Source organism: Apodemus sylvaticus, chromosome 1, assembly GCF_947179515.1.
Source record: "Apodemus sylvaticus chromosome 1, mApoSyl1.1, whole genome shotgun sequence".
NCBI lineage: Eukaryota > Metazoa > Chordata > Mammalia > Rodentia > Muridae > Apodemus > Apodemus sylvaticus.
The window spans coordinates 43,913,472-43,935,614 of NC_067472.1; the positions used below are offsets into that span (position 1 = coordinate 43,913,472).

Here is a 22,143-nt window from a genome sequence, read left to right on the forward strand (position 1 = left end):
GGTTGGCATTTTTGTGATAAGAATCTCCAGAGCTTTGTACATGTATGACAGAGCATTTTACTTATCCTTTAAGGTATCTAATAATAAATACTTTAAACAATCAATTAAAACACTGATAGAGATATATTTAAGTGGTGTGTCTAAGACATTTTTATAATAGAAAAACAAAGATGTACAAATATAAAATACAATGAGTAGCATGCCACTATTTCTATCTATAATTTTTTTACATTGATATATTTACTATGTATGTCTGGAGGATAGAGAATGTCTTGAGCTCTGTCCTTTTACCATGGGGGTCCTAAGGATGGAACTCAGGTTGTCAGGTTTGATGTAAGTGTCTTTTCTGAGTTCTCTCACTTACCCTCCAGCCTGGACTACCATAAACTCATGGCTGACTACCCCATCAACTCCTTGATATTGAAACATTAAAAATGTGTGTGTTGTTATATCTCCTTTTTATTTCTGATTTTATTAGTTTGGATACTGTCTTTGTGCTCTCTGGTTAGTCTGGCTAAGGGTTTATCTATCTTGGTGAATTTCTCAAAGAACCAGCTCCTGGTTTTGTTGATTCTTTGTATAGTTCTTTTTGTTTCTACTTGGTTGATTTCAGCCCTGAGCTTCATTATTTCCTGCCTTCTACTCCTCTTGGGTGTATTTCTTTCTTTTTGCTCTACAGCTTTCAGGTGTGCTACGAAGCTGCTAGTGTACTCTCTCTCTGGTTTCTTTTTTGGAGGCACTCAGGGCTATGAGTTTTCCTCTCAGCACTGCTTTCATTGTGTCCTATAAGTGTCTGATATGGCTGTCTCCTGAGAGGCTCTGCCAGAGCTTGACAAATACAGAGGCAGATGCTCGCAGCCAATCATCAGACTGAGCACGGGACCCCAATGGAGGAGTTAGAGAAAGGACTGAAGGAGCTGAAGGGGTTTGTAACCCCATAGGAAGAACAACAATATCAACCAACCAGACCCCCCCCCCCAGAGTTCCAGGGACTAAACCACCACCCAAAGAGTACACATGAAGGGACTCATATGAAGGGACCCATTTCTGCCACATATGTAGCAGTGGATGGCCTTGTTGGGCACCAATGGGAGGATAGGCCCTTGATCCTGTGAAGGCTCAATGCCCCAGTATAGTGGAATGCCAGGGTGCAGAGGTGGGAGTGAGTGGGTGGGTAGGTGAACACCCTCATAGAAGCAGTGGGGGTGGGTGGGCTAGGGAGTTTCGGGGGTGGGGGAACTGGGAAAAGGGATAACATTTGAAATGTAGATAAAGAAAATATCCAATAAAAAAAATGGTACTGGAGACTGAACCCAGGATTTTTTGGGTGTTAGGCAAGCACTCAGCCACTGAACTATATCTCCACCAGATCCTTAAAAATAAAAATTAAATTAGGGCTGGAGAGATAGCTTAATGGCCAAGAGTACCCGATGCTTTTTGAGAAGACTCAGGTCAATTCCTAGTACCCACATGGTGGCTCACAACTGCCTATAACTCCAATTTTGGAAGACAAAATATCTATAGATACATTTGAAAGATAAATAACATATTATACTGCATTTGGAAAGTAGCTACTCTTTTTAATGTTATTAAATGAAAAGCTTTTTATTATGTTTATGGGTGGTTTGCCTGCATGTATGTGCTTCCATGTGTGTGTAGTGTCCACAGAGGACAGAAGAAAGCTATTGGATCCCCTGGAACTGAAGTTACAGATAGTTGTGAGTTGCCATGTAGGTGCTGGGAATTGAACCCCAGTCTTCTAGAAGAACAATCAGGGACTAGTCACTGAGCTATCTCTCCAATCCTTAATGAAAACCCTTAAATGTCATAGGATACAAATATCCTTTCAAACTGGGAAATATGCTACCCTCTAGAACTTACAGGTATGATTCTGGAGTAGAACAGGGGTCCCTTTATGCATGAATTTTGCAGACAAATGGATAGAACTAGAAAACATCCTGAGTGAGGTAACCTGGACCCAAAAGGACATACATGGTATGTATTCACTGATAAGTGGATACTAGCCCAAGAGCTCAGAATATCCATGATATAACTCACAGACCATATGAAGCTTAACAAGAAGGAAGGCAAAAGTGTGGATGCTTCAATCCCATTCAGAAGGGGGAGCAAAATAATCATGGGAGGCAAGGGAAGATAGGGTTCCAGGTGGGAGAGGGAGGGGAATGGGGGAAGGAAAAAGGAGGGAGAGGATCATATATGAAAAGAGGCAGGGGAGAAGCCCAGAGAGCCAGGTGAATGAAGAGAAATCTGTAGCAGTGGAAGAAATCTGTAGGAGTGGGGAAAGGGGGTGGGGGGACCACTAGAAAGTCCCAGACGCCAGGGATATGGGAGGGTCCCAGAACCCAATGGATATGACTTTAGCCAAAATACATATTAGCGAAGATAGAACCTGACAAGACCACCTCCAGTAGATAGGCAAGGCCTGTAGTTGAGGGATGGGGCCACCCACCATTCTCAAAATCTTTAACCCAGAATTGTTCCTGTCTAAAGGAAATGCAGAGACAAAAAGTGGAGCAGAGACTGAAGGAAAGACCATCCAGAGACTGCCCCCACCTTGGGATCCATCCCATATGCAGACACCAACTCCCAACACGATTGTTGTTGCCAAGAAGTACTTGCAGACAGGAGTCTAGTATAGCTGTCCTCTGAGAGACTCTGCAAGCACCTAAGACAGATGCAGACACTCACAGCCAACCACCAGACTGAGCCTGGGGACCTCAATGGAACAGCTAGGGAAGGAAGGACGGAAGGAGCAGAAGAAGACCGCAACCCACAGCAAGAGCAACAATATCAACTAAACGACCCCTTAGAGCTCCCAGGGACTAAACCACCAACCAAAGAGTATACATGGGCTGGCCGATGGCTCCAGCGACATATGTAGCTGAGGATGGCCTTTTATCTGGCATCAGTGGAGGAGGGGGGTACTTGGTCCGGTGGAGGCCTATTGCCCCAGCAAAGGGGGATGCTAGAGGGGTGAGGTGGGAGTGGGTAGGTGTGAAGAAGCACCCTCTTAGAGGCAAAGGCGAATAGGCAGGGTGTTTTCAGAGGGGAGACCTGGAAGGGGGACAGCATTTGAAGTGTAAATAAATAAATAAAATAATTAATAAAAAAATGCTTAGTAACCAAGTGAATGATTGAAAAGCAAACAAAAGAAAAAATTCAAGTGGTTTCAAAAGTACTACCTCATTTTCAAGTTTGTGCGGCTTTCCACTTACCCTCTATTTATAGAAATGAGATATAGCTTGCTCTGATTAGAGCATCTCTATACTCTAATCTACTTATATGCTGGGTACCTGTTTTATAGGCCCTCTTGTTCAGTTGGGTAAATACTATACAGTTAGTGATTTTTTTCCTGCTAGTTCTACTAGCTATGAAGTATGCCCCCTTTGCAAATTCACATATTGAAGTCTCATGCTCAGAACGTCGGGTTATGATGGTATCTGAAAATATATGAATGAGGGGCGGGTACCTTGTGTGATATAACTGATGCCACTATAAAAGGCGAACATTCACACACACACACACACACACACACACACACACACACACACACACACACGAGTGAGATAGATGCCAGGTGAGGTGGAGGGAGAGAGTCTGGTGATGCTGCAAAGGCCAGGGTGTGGTACAAAGTTGACTGTCTCTCATGGCCCTGAACATCAACCAACTTGACCACACCTGCACCCCAGACCTCAGCTTGCCACATTTACCTGAAAAGTTTGATTTTTTTCCTCTCTAAAGAGAGCCTCCCAGGTGTAGGATACATGAACTCATGGCAGGAACCTCTCAAGGCATACGAGATATATGTGTGTCAGTCTGTAACTCCACGCAAGTGCACACGGCATTGCTTTGTAGTGATCATGCCATTGGGTCATTATCTTCCTATTATAATTCTTTGTTTACTTCAGAACTGGAGGAAAGGTGATGTGCAATTATTTGACGCTTATGGGCTCACCTGCTTGTTCAAAGTGCTTATTTACATTCTTCTAGCATATTTTCTTGCTGAAGTATTAATTTTTTTATTAGCAGCTTATGAGAACTCTCCAATGAATATGAACATATAATGCTTTGAGACTGCTGTCATTGTTTTTCATTCTTTATAAAATGTTTTCTAACTTTTAGAATAAGGGAAGAGAAGGAACAAGGAATCGAGGTTGAAACCTGACACACAACAGCAAGGAACGAATTTGGTCTGAAAATTTGTAAGAACTGGTCCATAGCACTGCGTCCTCAGAGCCTCAGAGTTAAAGATAAAGAACATGGGGTTTCAGCAGGGCCTGCACACATACTAAGGATAGCTGCTAACTATCAAAGGGTAAGGACACAAACACTATTATGCTCATCTCTACAGGAAAAGAAATGCTTTCTGGCTGACATTAATTCTTTGGCTTCCAAACAGAATTAGCATGGGTCAAGTGAATGAAATGAGTCTAAAAAAAAGTTTCAAGATTTTCTAAGTAGTAAAACAAACAAACAAGCTTCTAGGGGCGTGGCTATCAGGAAGGGAAGCTGAACCCATGAAAGCTTAGTCTGATGTCAATGGAATGTTCTGGTGAGTGAGGGTCAAAGGATTCAGTATGGCTAGCCACAAATGCTCAAGCCACGGATGGACAGACAGACTCCAAACCTCCTGGGCCCTAGCTTCTGGAAAAACATCTATCATTGCAGTTTTGAGTTTGAAATACAAATCTGTGGGAAATGTTCTATTTACATAAATAGCTGAACAAAGATTAAAAATGTACAGAGGTAGGCTTAAAGTATAGTAATCTTTAAACATTCAGAACTTAAATTATTCCTCTGTGTGTGTGTGTGTGTGAGTGGGGGCATTCATGGATGATGTGTTAGGGTGTGTGTGTGTGTGTGCATTGCCACAGCACACTTGTGGAGACCAGAGGGTAACTTTGTGTCTCCTTCCACTTTTACAAAGGTTCTAGGAAATCAAACTCAGGCCGTCAGGCTTACATGACTCGTGCTTTTACTCATGGGGCCTTCTTGCCCTCCCTATTTAAACATATAAAATTATGTTAATAGAGAGAGAAGCTGCTTGGATTTGAAAAAGTAAATGAATATAACCTCCTAATACTCAACATGTTGTAACTGTACTTACCATCATACTGCAAAAAACCATTTTCATCTATGTCTATCTCAGACTCTGGCTGGAAGAAAAATTAAAAAAAAAAATCTGTCAAAAGGGTATGGAGGACAGAAATGGTGCGATTAAACGATTAAAAAGACAAGCCTTTAAATAAATGTTTTGGAAAATGAGGAACAAGATCCAAGGCGGTCACTGAGCGATGGTGCCATCTAGTGGGCAGGTAACACTATGACACCAAGTTTATTCTCCACAAAAAGCCTTTGGCTATCATTAACTTTGTCCTGAAACCTTTTTTTTTTTTTTTTTTTTTTTAATGTGCGCTATAAGCTATCTCTGAAGCTTCATCGATACCTTGAAGAAGGCATCCTGAGATATCACGCTGCAGTTGGGAAGGCGTCTCTGCAAGTTCTTCGCCAGCGTTGTCTTTCCTCCATTTGTCACGCTGAGTCAAGAAAAATTACGAGGGCCAAGAAGACGTTAGGGAACATGGAACATTCTTAAGCGATGGTTTTAAAAAGGATATTTAAAACATTATTTACTGACGGGGGGGGGAAATGCTCATTTCTACAGGTCAGGCTTTGTTTTGCACTGAAATCACTGGCTTGAGAGATACCCTGTCCTCACAGTAAGAAAGAGAAGGGCAGGGAGCGGCAAGGGACAGGTCAGTGAACTGGATACCAGAACGTCAAAATGCAGACACTGTCAGGAAGCACAGTCATGTTTTGACTGTCAAAATAGCTCCAGGTTCAATATGCGCACCGCAGAACATCCTGTCTCACCTTTCTGCAGCCTTATAGAACTGCCTGCAGTCACAGCGATTGTTTCAACCACACAGGGAAAAGGAGGAATGGTTTGTCAGAAGCAGGCTGTCCACAATTTCCTGTGCCATGCCTCTTCCTCCCTACCCCCTCTCTGGGACTGGGCCCAGGTGGAGGCCCAGGTGGAGGCCCAGGTGGAGGCCCACTGTTACTGTTCCCCTCAGGTCAGTGTTTGTTGCCTCTGGCTGGACTGTGACATCTGGAGATACAGGTGCCTGACAAACGTGTGTCCTGTTTCCTGCTCTTCTGCACGGGGGAAGCATTTCTCTAGTTAATCTTTCTTTTCTCTTTGGGTTTTTATTTTGAAACAGTAGTCCATGCTGTTCATATTGACCCACTTGTATAGCCCAGGCTGTTCTTGAACCTGCAGCAAACCTTTGGGTGGAATCTCCTGAGTATTGGGATTATAGTTACCCGTTACCCTTCGTGGCTTATGCTATCATTGTTTTGAAGAGGTGATTAGCTCAGGGCTCAGTCACGTGCAAAGAGTCTATGAAAGAATACAAGGTCATTGTGAAGTTGAAAGAGATGAAGTCATCTTCACTAAATTCTAACAGGATATTATCAGCTTCTTTTATTGTACGTAATAAACTACAGTTGTGACAGCACCTTGACTTGGACATCCACAAGAACTGCACACTGAGCTAGAGGTGGGCAGGGGAAGTATCACCGATGCTTATTATTGTTTCAAACTTACACGGCAATGATCTATCACAGCTCACAGATTTGCTTGCAAAGACATTATGGCTGTATATTAGTAAGTTTATTTTCTTTGAATTCCCATGTTTTATTTTGTGCATTTAAAGTCACCCTGAACAGAGATCAGGATTTTACCATACACCAAATATTCATAGTGTAAAAGTCCTGACTGTACATCTACTGGCAAGAACCGGTGATTAGTTCTAGGTGAGACCAACAGCACAATGTTTATTATCTAGAGAGGGATATAGTCATCAAAAGTACCTGCTGGGAGGCACGTGGCTTTAATTCTAGTACTCAGGAGCCAGCGGCAGGTGGATGCTTTGCGAGGCCAAAGCTACCCTGGTCTACACAGTGAGGTCCAGGCCAGCAAGAGCTACATAGTAAGACCCTGTCTATGTTTAAAACAAAAAGAATCACCAACCACCAAAAAGATCCATCCTACCAAACAATTAAAACAACAAAACCCAAAGAATGCTTACTGTATATAAACTATCATGTAAATACCATATTATATCTTTGAAGTAGAAGATATTCATTAGTAAGACTGTCCATTTTACCTTACAATACACCTGTAGGTAGTGTAGGGGGCTGTTATTCTATATATACTGAGAACCTTCTATTCTTTAACAAAATAGAACCTTTTCTTCTTTAAGAAAAATGTCCATAAACCATGCTGGAAGTTCATATTCAAGAGGCCAAGCTTTTGTTTAAAAGGATGTAACTTTACTATAGTCTGAGCAATCTGGCAAGACTACGTGCCAATTCTTACACTCATTCTTTAAGACCATATAATCGAATTGGCAATAAACAGAGCCCTTCCCACTGACGCAGCAGAAGCCACAGAGAGGGAAGCACTTCTTGTAGGAATCCTGCAGGGAATGTACTGACTGAGAAAGTTTTATCACAGAGCCTGTAATCCAGACTTGGAATGTAACCATCCCAGGGGTCAGAAGATGGCTTCAGGACCCACTCCTTTCCCTTCAGCAAGCTCAGAACCTCCCTCCCTCAAGCTCTCCCTGCCCAGGGAAGAGCTCTGGAGCATGACTTTAGGGTCTGAGGGAGAGAACAGTGAGCAGTTACACAATGTATTTCCCTTCCTTGTTTTCGAGTAAATGCATAGAGCTCCTCCTCTTTTTTTTTTTTTTTTTTAAACATGCAAGGTAATTAGAGGGTGCAGAAGTCCAGGTGAACACTAAAACCAGTGTTTATAGTTAATCAAACAAGATGCGAATACTTCCGTAACAGTGATATTAATACCCCCATATGCCTAGGGAGGCCTAGGAGCCTGCTTACTGCTGGAGTGGGAAGCAAAGTTTAACTCCAGCAGGGGGCTTTTTTTTTTTTTTTTTTTTTTTTTTACACAAGGATTAATCAGATAGCTCTGTGTAGGAAAGTTAGAAGATGATAGGGCAGTGATGGCCTACAATAGGGGGGTAGCACTGAGTGTGAAATGAGGGACAGGACAAGGGTGGTCCTGCCGAGTGACAAACAGAGCTTTGGCTCTGGGCAGACTGGAGCCACAACAAGGCACAGATGCTCACCTCACTCTTCATTTGCTTTGCTGGATGCTGGGGTTAGAACCTAGAACCTTCCATATGCAGGCAAATGCTCTGCTACCCAACTAGACCCAGACCCATCTGAGCCCTAATTTTATTTGTTTGGTTTTACTTTTCTTTTTTTTGTTGTTGTTTTAAATTCTTTCTTTCTTTCTTTCTTTCTTTCTTTCTTTCTTTCTTTCTTTCTTTCTTTCTTTCTTTCTTTCTTTCAAAGATTTATTTATTATTGTATATTATTTTTGTAAGATACCAGAAGAGGGTGTCAGATCTCATTATGGATAGTTGTTAGCCACCATGTAGTTGCTGGGATTTGAACTCAGGACCTCTGGAAGAGAATCTGGGCTCTTACCTGTCCAGCCCCTGAGCTCTAATTGATTCCTGTAATTCACATCTGAGCATCTCCCTCACATTACATTTTTAGTATTTCAAAAGTCTTATGAATAAGACACACATGAAGAATGACTGACACAATCTGGCAGCAAGACAAATAGTATCTTTGCAATAGCTATTGATGTCACAGTCACATATCAGCCTCTGGTGCCAAGGGTCAGGTAGCCACACAATTTAGAACGCTTGTGGCAGCAGAATATGTGGATTCTATCACACAAACCAGCCTATCCAAATAGCACACCTGGCTACCCTAAGGCGGGGAAGAGGACTGGATGTAAGGAAGTCTGTATTTCTCATGCCAAAAGCTGGCCATAGAAAACCATGCCAGAACACCCACATAAGAAATGATAATCACGGGCCTAGAGAGATGGCTCAGTGGTTAAGAACATTGACTGCTCTTCCAAAGGACCTGAGTTCAATTCCCAGCAACCACATGGTGGCTCACAACCATCTGTAATGGGATCTGATGCCCATTTCTGGGGTGTCTGAAAAAATTGGCAGTGTACTCATAAAATAAATAAATTAAAAAAAAAAAAAAAGAAATGATAATCACTCTCAGCCAAAGGAGCGACCAATCAGGACTCATCTCCAGTGTCAGCTCCAGAAAACAAGCGGGGAAATCCTGCCGACCCTACCTCCGCCTTCCCTGGGAAGCCCTGGCCCTTCCCACTGGCGGCATTCTGCCTAGGACGTGGGAATCCCCACAGCTTTCTCTACCATGTCCACTTGAAAAACCATTTGGCTTTAAAAAGTGTGTGTGTGTGTAGTGGGGGGGGGGGGAGCTGGAGAGATGGCTCGGTGGTTAAGAGAACTGACTGCTCTTCTGAAGGTCCTGAGTTCAAATCCCAGCAACCACATGGTGGCTCACAACCATCCGTAATGAGATCTGATGGCCTCTTCTGGCGTGTCTGAAGACAGCTATAGTGGACTCACATATAATAAATAAATCTTTAAAAAAAGAAAAGAAAGAAAAGAAAAACCATTGGGACATGTGGAGCACCTCATCCAGCTGTTTTTAGAGGAATTACTCACCCACCAATTCCGATGACAAATGTCTTCATAATTGGCTTTGCAAATCACACCTTCCTAATATATCCTAAAATATATAAAAATAAAATAAAATCAGTATCTTTAGTTGTCTACAGTTAGTCCCAAGAAGTAACAGCTTATAGGGAAGGGATAGGTGGTTTCAACCATACATTATCCACACTGCCTGTGCTGCCTGTGTGCTGCTGGCAATAGCTGATGTTTTCTTAGGGTCTTCCATATGTTGCAGGAAATATTTTTTTTATTCGATATATTTTTTATTTACATTTCAAATGATTTCCCCTTTTCTAGCCCCCCACTCCCCGAAAGTCCCATAAGCTCCCTTCTCTCCCCCTGTCCTCCCACCCAACCCTTCCCACTTCCCCGTTCTGGTTTTGCCAAATACTGCTTCACTGAGTCTTTCCAGAACAAGGGGCCACTCCTCCTTTCTTCTTGTACCTCATTTGATGTGTGGATTATGTTTTGGGTATTCCAGTTTTCTAGGTTAATATCCACTTATTAGTGAGTGCATACCATGAGTCACCTTTTGAGTCTGGGTTGCCTCACTTAGTATGATATTCTCTAGCTCCATTCATTTGCCTAAGAATTTCATGAATTCATTGTTTCTAATGGTTGAATAGTACTCCATTGTGTAGATATACCACATTTTTTGCATCCACTCTTCTGTTGAGGGATACCTGGGTTCTTTCCAGCATCTGGCAATTATAAATAGGGCTGTTGCAGGAAATATTAAAAAAAAAATAGAACCTGCACATTCCCGCACTTGTGCCTCTGCCAGGCGGCCTGGCTGGCCATGCACTGGCAGGCAATGGCTGACCTGTTTTTATCTCGAGAAGATTCTGACTCTGAATTCCACAATCTCTCCACCCAGCTTGCTAGGTTCCCACTGGTGGGTCACTGACACACCACCCCTATGCTTCAAATCCCTCACAGCCTTTGTGGAGCACCCCAGGCAAACCCACGCTTGGCCACCGTACCTTTCTCTCTTGACCCCAGACTAGCTGTCCCATGAAGGAAAATGCAACACAAACTTAGTTCAGAAAAAATGGTAACTCAATCTCTGGGTGAAACAACTAAAACCTAATCTTGTAAGCCTTATTAAAATCTGATCCCAGCCAGGCAGTGGTGGTACATGCCTTTAATCCCAGCACTTGGGAGGCAGAGGCAGGTGGATTTCTTGAGTTCGAGGCCAGCCCGGTCTACAATGTGAGTCCCAGAACAGCCAGAGCTATACAGAGAAACCCTGTCTTAAAAAAAAAAAAAAAAAAAAAAAAAAAAAAAAAAAATCTGATTCCTCTGGTGTTGGATTCTTTTTTTTTTTTTTTTTTTTTTAGGATTTGGTTTTATCGAGACAGGGTTTTCTCTGTGTTGCCCTGGCTGTCCTGGAGCTCATTCTGTAGACCAGGCTGGCCTGGAACTCAGAAATCAGCCTGCCTCTGCCTCCCAGAGTGCTGGGATTACAGGTGTGTGCCACCCCCGCCTGGCTGGTGGCATATTCTTGCAGATATGCCATGAGGCTAGGAAACCTTAGCAGCTACACCTTACTCCTCTGCTGTCCCGGTTCCTAAGATGACTATCTTTTGCTTCCTCTCTTCTTTCGTCCAACTGGAAGTCCTGCCTACTCGTCCAGTGATTGGCTCCTTTATTCATAGGGGTCCATCCACAATATCCACATTCCTACTTGGATAGCTCATCGAGACCCATTTAAAGCATTCTACTGCTTTCCAAACCCAAAATCCACATTCTTCCAAACAAAAGCATGGTAGGCCTCTCATAGCAATACCCCAGTCCCTGGAACAACTTCTGTCTTAGATAGGGTTTTACTGTATGACCAAACGACAACATTTAATTGGGGCTGGCTTACAGAGGTTCAGTCCATTATCTTCAAGGTGGAGCAGGGCAGAATCTAGGCAGGAAGGATGTAGGCAGAGCTGAGAGTTCTACATCTTCATCTGAAGGCTGCTAGCGGAAGACTCACTTCTAGGCAGCTAGCACTAGGGTATTTTAAGCCCACACCCACAGTGACACACCTACTCCAAAAAGGCCACACTTCCTAATAGTGCCACACCTTCTGTCCAAGCATATACAAACCATCACAGAAGACCCACTTTTAATCTGGATCTTCTGAGGTGGGAAGAAACACCTTATGTTGACAGCCTGTATAAGGACCATGGAAGAAGGAACCTTGCTCTCCTTGCCTGCTTGTCTCACTCTTGCTAGCAGGTCCTTTCCACCGCTGGCACTAGAACTTACTACTTAGGGATTCTGGCACATAGTGAAGACCAGCCGAGACATCTGACCTCATGGACTGAGCAACTACTGAATTCTTGAAGCCACTCTAATAAATCTCACACACACAACATATACATATACATGCATATATATTTTTTCCTGTTAGCTCTGTTACTTTAGAGAACTCTGACTAATATATCTCTTTGTATACCCTTCCTACTTTCTAAGTAATAGAAGGCACAGCTGCCAGTGGAAGAGGCAAACAAAACCCATTCTTTTCTTCTCTCCATCACCCTCCCCACCTTTCCCTGTACCTCCCCGCCTCTCTCTGAAAAGCTTATACTGGTACAGTATAAATTCTGAAGCTTTGCATAAGTGCAAATGGCCCAGACTGGAATGACATGTCCTGTTCTAGAAAGCCAGACAGGAAACTAGATCAATTAAGAGGACATCATCCTATCATCAGGACAGGCTCTGAAGCACTTTATTACCAACAACATAGAAAGGATGGTACATGTATATTAGCTTATCAGGCTCTGATGAATAATCTATGTCATTCGTATTGACGTATTATTGAAGGGCCATGAATTTGCTGTGTACAGTTAATGGAAAATAATGGTCCCCTTCCTACTTGACCTATCTGTGCATACACTTCAGGATACTGATAGGATGAAGTAACGTCTGTGATTGTGACACTAGACTTGAAGGGTTTGTCTGTGTGGGAATTCTAGCAATTCAGAGTGGAGGAATGGGGTGGAAGAACCTTATTATAACATCCTTTGAGGAAGAGGGTGGAAACTAAACAGCCAAACACAAGGAAATGGAAGATTTGATTCTCTCAAATCAAAGCTGCATCCCTCTACCCCATCAGCCTGATGACCTGAGTTACTTGTTTGATGTAGAAGGAGGTCCGAGTTGTCCTCTGACCTCTGCACACGTGCATGGCATTCCTGTGTCCACATATACACTAAATAAGTACTTGGCATTCCTGTGTCCACATACATACTAAATAAGTAAGTGAAAAGTTTTAAAATTCAAGCATCACAGGTCTACATTAATTAGCAACCTGGAGCTGTCCAAAGCAGTGTTTGGGTGAATTCTGGACCTATCTCACCAAGAACCATCAGACGATGTGAGAAGGGCAGAGAAGTGGGCCATGTAGAAGCAAGGCTGGGACCAGGCTGAGTGGCCAGTGGGCAGTGGGCAACCTACTGATCCCTGGAGTTTTCCATTGCAAAGACCGTGTTGGATACACAGGCAATTTACTCCAAGGTCAGACCTGGCACCATCAATGTCTGTATCATTCTATTTCATGATATATTAGTGCCTCTTTAAACATGGTTTCAAAGCCAAATGTTGAACAAATCACAATCCAGAGTGGCCATGCTTGATGTATGTGCTAGAGGGTTCTTGCTTCATTGTTTTAGAGGCCTTTCACGTGGCTCAGCCTGGCCTTAAAGTCTCTATCTACATCATGGAAGATGAACAACCATATACTGCACCTCTGGTCTCTACTCTCTTCCACTGCAGTGCTGGGATTACGGTGTGTGCCTGTGCTCTGGCCTTGCAGCAGAGTATACTGTGAAGCACATACAACTCAGAGCCAAGATAAACTGTATATCTTAGGATGGCTCTGGAGAGACAACCTTTCGAACTTTTCAGAGTCTCGAAGTCAGGGTATCCTGTCACCTTGAATCCTGTGTGATATTAATTCAGTGTCTTCTCCTCAGCAGCTAGTATCATTTCCACAGAGAGGAAGAAGAACAAGCTGGGAGAGGAGATACCTTAAATAAGCCATTTTATCTTTTTCAAATGTATTATTATTATTATTTGTTAATATTATTTATATGTTGAGACGGAATCTCACTATGCAGCCACGTTGGTCAGGAACTTGCCCCACAGCCAAGGCTGCTTCTGTGGCAAAGTTACCTTCCTTTAAGTACTGGGATCAGAGGCAAGCATCACCAAGACTGGCTCCTACACAGAATTTTTAAAAATATCTTTGATTTAATCTCAGTGAGACATTGAATCTTCTTCATAGTTGGCTTATGTTTGTTTTTGATCTAGTCCGCTTCTGAACACGGCTCACTTTCGATTCTGAAGCAGAGAATGATTCCCAGGGGCACGTGGAGAGTCCGCAGGCTGGGAGGAGACAGTAACTCCACCAGCAACTCTGAGGACTGCAAGAGCAAACACACTGCTCTTCAGATGAGTCCAAGGCCCAAGTTTTCAGGACTTCTGTGTGGCTATTCTACATTACCTGGATCCTCTCCCGAGACTAATTTCAACTTTGATCCCTTTTGGTAAGCAGAAATCCCCCACAGGCAGAGTTCCTGGTAAGCAAGGCCTGGGGCATAGCCATGACAAAGTTTCTGCTGACCTTTGCCCCTTGAAGTGCCACTCACCTTTTCTTTTTTAAATTAACCTTCAATAGATGCGTTGACATTCCATTTTATGGAGGTTCTTTCTAAAAGTTGCTGTATTACATTTGCATTTATGTTGTGTACATGTGTGTGGGCAGGTGCATGCCATGGTTCACCACAGAACACATGTACATAGGTTTGTGTACATAGAGCTATGTACACAGTCATAGGTCTGCTTGTGGGAGTTCGCTTTCCATTGTGTGGGTGCTAGAGACTGAACTCTTGGTCATCAGGTTTGGCAGCAAAGGCAGTTAGACCATTGTGCTGATCCTGTCATTTCTTACATAACCAGTATTTTCTTTCCTTCTTTCTTTCCTTCTTTCCTTCTTTCTTTCTTTCTTTCTTTCTTTCTTTCTTTCTTCTTTTCTTTTCTTTTCTTTTTTTTTTTTTTTGGATTTGGTTTTTTCGAGACAGGGTTTCTCTATATAGCCCTGGCTGTCCTGGAATTCACTCTGTAGACCAGGCTGGCCTTGAACTCTGAAATCTGCCTGCCTCTGCCTCCCAGAGTGCTGGGATTGCAGGTGTGCACCACCACCGCCCTGCTCAGTATTTTCATTTTTATTTCCTCTAATATACAATAGGCATATAATAATGACTGTGACATTGTCCGTTTACTTGTGTGTGAACATAAACTCTCACGTTGGTCAACTTGTGTAAAGTACCAGGCAGTAATATAGTTTTGGCTTTGTGGGCAACTATTCAACTCTGAAGTTGTAAGAAGAAAGAGGCCACAGTTTGCATACGCAAAGGAGCACAGTGTGTTCTAATAACATTTTATGGCCACGGAAATCTAAGTTTCCATAACTTTCGTGTGCCACATGTCACAAAATACTATGCTTTTGTCTCTGCTATTTAAAACGCCAAAAACATTGTTAGAAGCCTTTATAAAAAGCCAGGTAGCAAGTGGATTGGAGTTTTTTTAAACCAGATGCTGCAGAAAAGGGAGTCCTGTCCCGTGGGGGATCACGACCCGATGATTCTCCTGCTAGCAAATGTGTGGTCTCCTACAGCTAGAGGTGGCTAGTTGCTGTTTTAGGAACGTGAGTCCCAGCGCGGTTTCCCTAGACGCAATCATGTCCCGGGTACAGCGCAGAAGACTCTGGAAGGTTCCCAGGCCTCAGCGTGTGTACGCAGCGAACAGCGAGTACTCACCGAAGCGGGTTCGAATCCTCCCCAGCAGGGCTGCAGAGCAGGCCGCAAAAGGGTTTCAAGCACACCGCTGCCCGCGGCTCACCTGGGCATTGCTGCCCACCGCGAAGGCATAGCTTCCCCTAAGCAGGGCCTGGGGGCGTGGTTACTACAAGGCTCCTCCCCCAAGAGAAAGGCGGGGCTCCGGCGATCCGGAGTCGTCCGGACCTCCGAGGCTGGGCCGGGGCTCCCCGCCGCAGCCAATCAGCAGCCGGCGAGGCGCGGCTACTTCCTGGTGGGAAGGCCGGGCTGTCTGCGGAGCTCGCTGGTCCGAGTGTCCCGCATCGGGTTGTGCGCGGGTCCCGAGCGGCCGCGGCCAGCGCAGGCTTGGCGCCCAGTTCCCGTCTGTGTGTGGGGCTCCCGCGGGTGAGCCTAGCCACTCCGTGTAGCGCCATGTCCAAGCCACCTCCCAAACCGGTCAAGCCAGGTAAGAGTTCCGTGCGCTGCGCGTGCGGGTGTCCAGGCTGCGGGAGCCCGTGCCGGAGTTTCCGAGGAGCGCCCTCGGACTCTCTCCGCACTGCTCGCCGGATCGTTCTAGCGGTGCGGTGGCAGCACCTAGGTCGCGGCCACTTCCTCATATTTCGGCGTGTCGCTGTCTGTCAAGTTGGAGTTCTTGACCGGCAGGCGAACGGGAAGTGCGCTTTGGCTGGGTGGGGTTTGCGCCCGCCGGCTAAGCCGGCCGGGGACCCGAGGTCTCCCGGGAGCTTGGAGAACTGCACCGGCGCTGGCAGCCCGACAGTCCGGCTGCAACCCTCTCGGCTCCTAGCTTTAGTCATGCATGTCGCTCTAACATGCATCCTAGTGTTTTTGCTTACGGTGACTCTCGCGAACTGAACTGGAGAGAGTACGAAGTTCCTAAAAGCAGTTTTCTTGACCACTCTTCCTGATTGACTTTTTAAAACGTTGTTCTTAGAGTGTTTTCTATGATGCGGAGAGACGAGAGAATTTAAAGGGACTGTTATATTTCAGCTAGACTAAATAAACTCGTGGGAGATTTTATTTGACTAGGGAATTAACAGGAATCTTAGAAAATGGAAGATGAATGTTTGGCGAATTCCCAGCCCCCCCTTTTCCAATCTCCTGTAGCTTTGGTATTACCAAGGCTGAAAGCCGTTTTCATCAAACTTTATAGCCGCTTATGCTGCTTCAGTGATTTTTCCCCCTGAGGTTGTTTTTTTGTTTTATTAAAGTGGCAGTCACTTCAACTTCAATAATTATCCAATTTTCTTCTTTTGTGGCAGTATCCAGCCCCTGACTTTGAAAGTAATGCACACACATTTGTGAAATAGGCATTCTCTGTCGACGTACATTTTGCAGGGCTGAAATATGAAGGAAGTGGCTCATACTGGCGTTGGCCTGAGCAGAGGCTGGGCGGTGTTGGTTGAGGCTGCCTTCGCTGTGAAATCTGAGAAGTTTGCAATTTGCAATTTAGATGCGGATGTATGAGGTGGCAGTTTTGTAAACTCGGATGTAAGACAGTAAGTAAGACAGTAAGGGTCCATTTAAGCTGAGTTTGTTGATGGCTAAACAAAGCTCTTGATTTTTGAAGACTGTTTGGAGAATCAAGTCGTGAGGTTTTTCATTCCTCCAGAAGCAAAGTGAAGTCAGTGTTGAGTCTGTGAGTGCTGGCAGGAGCCTGCCTTTGTGTATGTGATGTGAACTTGTGTGTTCATGCACCGCTGGGTGTGGTTTAGGACTCAGCCTGCTACTGAGCTGAAAGATTTGCTCTGGGAACTAGTTTTGTTGTTTCCACCTCTGCCTTTTCCCCTCCAGCAAACCAGACAACACACACAACATGTCTCTAAACATTTTTACTATTTAGAGAGAACTCTGACTTCACTGGGATTTATAAGTGAGGCTCGACCATAGAGTTGCCATGAAAGTCAATTTATTTACCTAGTAACAGAAAATGAGAAATACTAGTGTTATGGACTTAAAGCTATGTGTTAGCTTACATGAAAACAGAAAGCTTCATGGTCATGCGGTGCCATGTGTACTGTGTGCTAGGCGCTGGTCTAGCCACTCATACATGTGTGAATTCATTCGCTCCTTCTCAGTCACCCTACCACGTCAGTACCAGGTTTATTCCCATTCTCCATGGGGAGTTAAGGCACAGCAGGTTTGCTCATCTCATTATCAGAAATGGGGTGGTGAGGTACGGATCATAGAGCAGTGTAGCAGCTCAGATCTTTGACTCCAGGATGTGTGCTTTGCCCCTGTGTGAGGAACCCTGAATATTTTACAGTTGGATAGGAATCTGAAAGAACCAGGTTTCCGGCCCAGGGCCAGACTGTTTTATGCACGGCCATGCGGAATACCCCGGGTTAGGTGTACTGTGCTTTCTTCCCTTGGACAAGGGAAGTGACTGGAGTGGGGGTGGGTGGGGGGGCTGGGGAGGGCTGGGGGGATGATGGTTTCTAAAGAAGCCCGGCATTCATGAGACCATATTTGTCATTTATTGCTTTGTTTACACTCTCTCTTTTCCAAAATATTTCTAAACATTGAGATTGTCAGAGAGAGTTGGGGGAGAGGGAAAAGAAAAAGGCTCGGAGCAGAGAGGGAAGAACAGTATGAAGAAAAGTAAGCTGGTAGGTGTGTCCGTCATAGTCCCCAAAGGGGAGGTCCTGGGATTCTCAGCCTCAGCCTCGTGCAGACAGATGAAAGACCCACGGTAGGGCCTGTAGTGCTCAGGAAATTAACACGTGGTATTTCTTCTGGGAAATAGTTACTTGAATGGCACTGAGATCTGAGGTAAAAATTCGCACAGATTCTCTTCCTGTGTTGGGCGGGTTTTCTGTAGCAGTGCAGCAAGACCACCCGGCTCCTCATTTAATGGGCAACACTGAGAAGACAGGAGGCAGAGGAAGGGGTGGAGAGGGACAGAGGACTTGCTGTAAGAGTCTAGAGGCATGTCTGGCTTATTTTTCCTGTTGCAATTTCAAAGATTAAGGATTTCTTTGGCTGCGCAGTGCCCGAGTGTAGTCTGCGCAGCAGGAAACCCCAGGAAACTGCTAGCCACATGACCTCTGCAGTCCAGAAGAGAGAAGGTTGTGTGTCCCCACTCAGATAGCATCTTCCTTTTTATCGGGATGGAGTGCTCCAACCAAGATGGTGCTGCCCTTGTTTAGGATCAGCGTTCACAGCACAGTTAACCTAATCGAGTCATCCCTCCAGGCATTCTGAAAGGCCAGCTTCCTCTAGATGATCCTCATGGGCAACTCTGGCAGCTTGTCCCCTCAGTGGTTCCATAGCTTGTGTCCGTAGGAAGCATCTCATATAGCAAAGGACATTAAACAACAGCGTTACTGCATCTTTCAGGCTAAGCAGCCTGTACCAACCAGGGGCCACTGGTGGGAGGAGGTAGTGCAGGCAAGTTCTGGTGGATCTCAGAAGGAGAGAGCTCCACCCCTGCGCGCCCCCACCGTCCACACCCTTTCCCCTCACGAGGGTTGCGGGTGAAGGGGAGCATTCAGAGTTGCCCTTTAGACATTTCTGTTTTTCTTTTCTTCTTTCTTTTTCCCATTGCTTCTGTTTCTTTTTGAGACAGGGTCTCACTGTCTAGCCCTAGCTGGTCTGGAACTTACTGTGTAGCCCAACCAGGCTTGCCTGGACGGAGTACGCTGAGCTCAGTCTGCCTCTGCCTCCTGGGTGTGGAAATCAAGGGCATTCACAACCCTCCTCCATGTCTGCTTTAGACCTTCCTTAATGTAGCTTGTGGTTTAGGCCTTGCACTGGGCACTGGGATGTAAGCTTTATCTTTCTTTACTTGTTTGGTCCTAACTTAGTTTATGTATCTACAATTAGATGTCTGATTATACTAATTTAAATGTTTAATCTTGTAATTAAAAGAAGAAAAAGAAAAAACAAAACAAAAAATAGGAATACTGGTACATGTCTGTAGTCCTAGTGCTCGGGAGGCTGAAGAGAAGCCTGCTGAGAAGCCTGTTTATTTAGCATGAAGCACCTACCTCTAAAAACAAAACATAAATAATAAAGTATACATTTTGTTTTAGATTATTGACAAATAATCACTGTTTAGATGAATAAACTAAGTTTTTGTTTTCCTTGCAAATCAGTTTTTATTACAAAAAGAAGATAGAAGCAATTATCTCCAGAATGCCTTTCGGGCATCAGATTGAGTTGTCTCGCTGTGGGCTGGGATTGGTTTCCATTTTGTTTTGTCTGTAATAAGCTTGAAACATCATTTCAATCACAGTTTGCGCCTTGTGTGGCATTTTATCTTTTATGGGATCACTTTTGGCTCCTGAAGGTTTGTCACTGAAACCCTCCGCTACTCTTGAGATGTGGCAGAGGCTCAGTCTTCAGTGCATGGGCCGTCCTGCCCTTCAGGTCCTTACAGACTCTCAGCTTGTCTGTCTACAGAGCTTTTATGTGGTTTTCAGCCACCCTTGCACTGCAAAGAGTGTGGCTCTACCCAGCTGGTCGGTGTCTGGGAGAGAATTTTGTTCTCCTAGACACTGTTTGAGAAATGCAATGGGACAATACGCACTGCACTGAATGCCAGGTGAACCTGCGGCCATCTCATTTTCGATAGATTTGGTGACAGTCCACTGTAGTTGGAAACCTGATGTCTGACCTTGGCCATCTCCTTCAAATGACTTTTGATTTTGGTAGTGAGAGAAGTGCAACATAAATACTACACGTGATGTGTGAAAATAAATCTGTGTAACTTACAAGACCAGCCAGGCCTCTGGGTTCTTTTGTCATTCACAATAAAAAACGTAAAAAGCATTGCATGTGTGCTCTTTAACAAAACTTGAGAGGAAGTTTCCATCTAAACAGGTCTCAACTATTGTGTAATCCATCCCAGCATAAATAATGAACCACTGGTGACATCGATGATCGCTTAGCTTTCAGATGTATGTGGTGGCTGGTTTCTCTTATAAATGTGATGCACACCCAGTGGCTGAGCGAAGTCCGAGAGAAAACATTTTGAAAACTCCCTGGCTGGTGATGCCAGTGATGGGGAAAATTAACATTTCACTGGCTGCCTGTGTCGGGAGGGGAACAAACACCCCATGTCCTCTGTCTCCTGTATTTATTCTGACTTCCCTGTGAAATAGGTCCCTATATCCTTGTGAATGCTGTGACTTGGAAATAGAGCTGAGGCTTTAACTTGGACATGTGGCTTGTGTGTGTGTGTGTGTGCGTGTGTAGTGTGTGTGTGTGTGTGTGTGTGATATGGATGCACACACACTCACGCTTGCAAGGGTCTGTCCTCTCTTCTACCAGATGGATCCCAGAAATCAAACCCAGCTTGTTTGAGGTGTCTTGACTGCAGATACTTTAACCTCCTGAACCATTTTCTTGACCCAAATTAGAGGAATTTGGAGAAAAATGTCCATACTAGTGCCAAGAGAGCCTGGGTTTCTTTTAAAATTCTGCATGATATTTGCTGATGTTTGTTTAAGGGGATCACCGAATTTACAGTTAGATCATTTACAGTCTTTTGTTATAGCAGTGTTATAACAGGCTAGTTTTGAAAAATCTTTAAGATACGATCCTGCAGTGGGATTTGTATATCAGAAGATGGGTTCACTGCCCTTTTCAGAGACACGTCAAATTGATCATATCAGTTTACCTAACTGCCAAAAATTGTGGCCCAGCCAAAGCAGGAAAAAACTTGATATCCCTGATGATCAGAGGCCTGGGAGCATGGGGCACAGAACTTGGGGAAACTGGGAAGATGTCTCAGAAGAGGGGTAATATAAGAAGGATCTTGAGAGCTGAGTAAGAGTTTGCAGGAATGCGAAGGGGAAAGCCATTTGACTGCAGCACAGAGAAAACAACCCATTCTGGTATGCACTGACCACAGAGACCAAGTTTCTCTAAGAATCCAGGGGAACTTGGTGCACATACTGAATTGCAAATTGTGTGTGTGTGTGTGTGTGTGTGTGTGCACGCGCGCGCGCCGCACGTGTGTTAAACTAAAGAGAAAGCTATTTGCTTAGGTTTTGGAAAATGGTTCTGTTGCATTCAGAAAGTGGGAACCCAAATGTTTTCTCTGATCCTCCACCCAGGTGAGCCTGAGGATGTGGTTTTGGGTATTGGTACACTGCAGCTGTTTGGTGTGAAGCTGTATTTAAAGGTGAGGTCCTTCAAATGGATAAAGCAAGTCACTTGGTGACTGATGCTGCTGGCTTCCGGTCTTGCCACATAGTTCCTACTTTATTTTTAACACCTTTTGGAGTTATCACAGGCAAGTTTCCCAACTTATTTTTGGAGTAGACATTGAAGGGAAATTTTGTAGTTGTACATTTTGATTAGCATGGGATTTTAAAACTGTACCATCCCTAAAACTTTTGACAACTTACCTTGGTTTTATGTGGTTGGGATTCACCAAGCACTTGGAGTCCCATCGTTTCTCCTGGCTCTCTTGATTTTTGGGGGGAACTTGTGAGCAATTTAAATTCAACAAACTAAAGATGTCGCAGCTAATAATAGTGTATCTAAGTTAGAGGGACTTAGCTCAGGCCCCTTAAAGGAATCAGAAGGAACACCGGGCAGGGTTTCGTGACTTGCCTCATGAGTCTCCTGGCCTTCATTTCAGGATTCTCTGGTAGCCATCTAGGGCCTCACTCATTTCTGTAAGGTGAGAGCTATCTTCAGTGTAGGGTTAATCTGGAATGACTGTGTGCCTTCCTTAGACT

At 44.4% G+C, this 22,143-nt stretch overlaps 2 protein-coding genes across 5 annotated transcripts in view; one reads left to right on the forward strand and one right to left on the reverse strand.

Moving 5' to 3' along the window:
- Nmrk1 (nicotinamide riboside kinase 1) overlaps positions 1–15,636 on the reverse strand; it is a 28,794-nt gene extending 13,158 nt beyond the window's left edge. For 3 of the 4 annotated variants that reach the window (XM_052188608.1, XM_052188586.1, XM_052188604.1), the window contains exons 1-4: positions 15,437–15,636; positions 9,615–9,678; positions 5,468–5,558; positions 5,129–5,177 (exon numbers count right to left, since the gene is read on the reverse strand). In XM_052188608.1, the coding sequence (XP_052044568.1) occupies positions 5,129–5,177; positions 5,468–5,558; positions 9,615–9,643 (169 nt within the window). In that variant the 5' untranslated portion in view covers positions 9,644–9,678; positions 15,437–15,636. Of the gene's footprint in view, positions 1–5,128; positions 5,178–5,467; positions 5,559–9,614; positions 9,679–10,606; positions 10,626–15,436 lie in introns of those variants that run through there. The other variant, XM_052188595.1, reaches the window with a different exon arrangement.
- Positions 15,637–15,806: 170 nt separating this feature from the next.
- Ostf1 (osteoclast stimulating factor 1) overlaps positions 15,807–22,143 on the forward strand; it is a 52,699-nt gene continuing 46,362 nt past the window's right edge. The window contains exon 1 of the mRNA XM_052188572.1: positions 15,807–15,899. Coding sequence (XP_052044532.1) covers positions 15,866–15,899 — 34 coding nt within the window. The 5' untranslated portion in view covers positions 15,807–15,865. The remainder of the gene's footprint in view (positions 15,900–22,143) is intronic.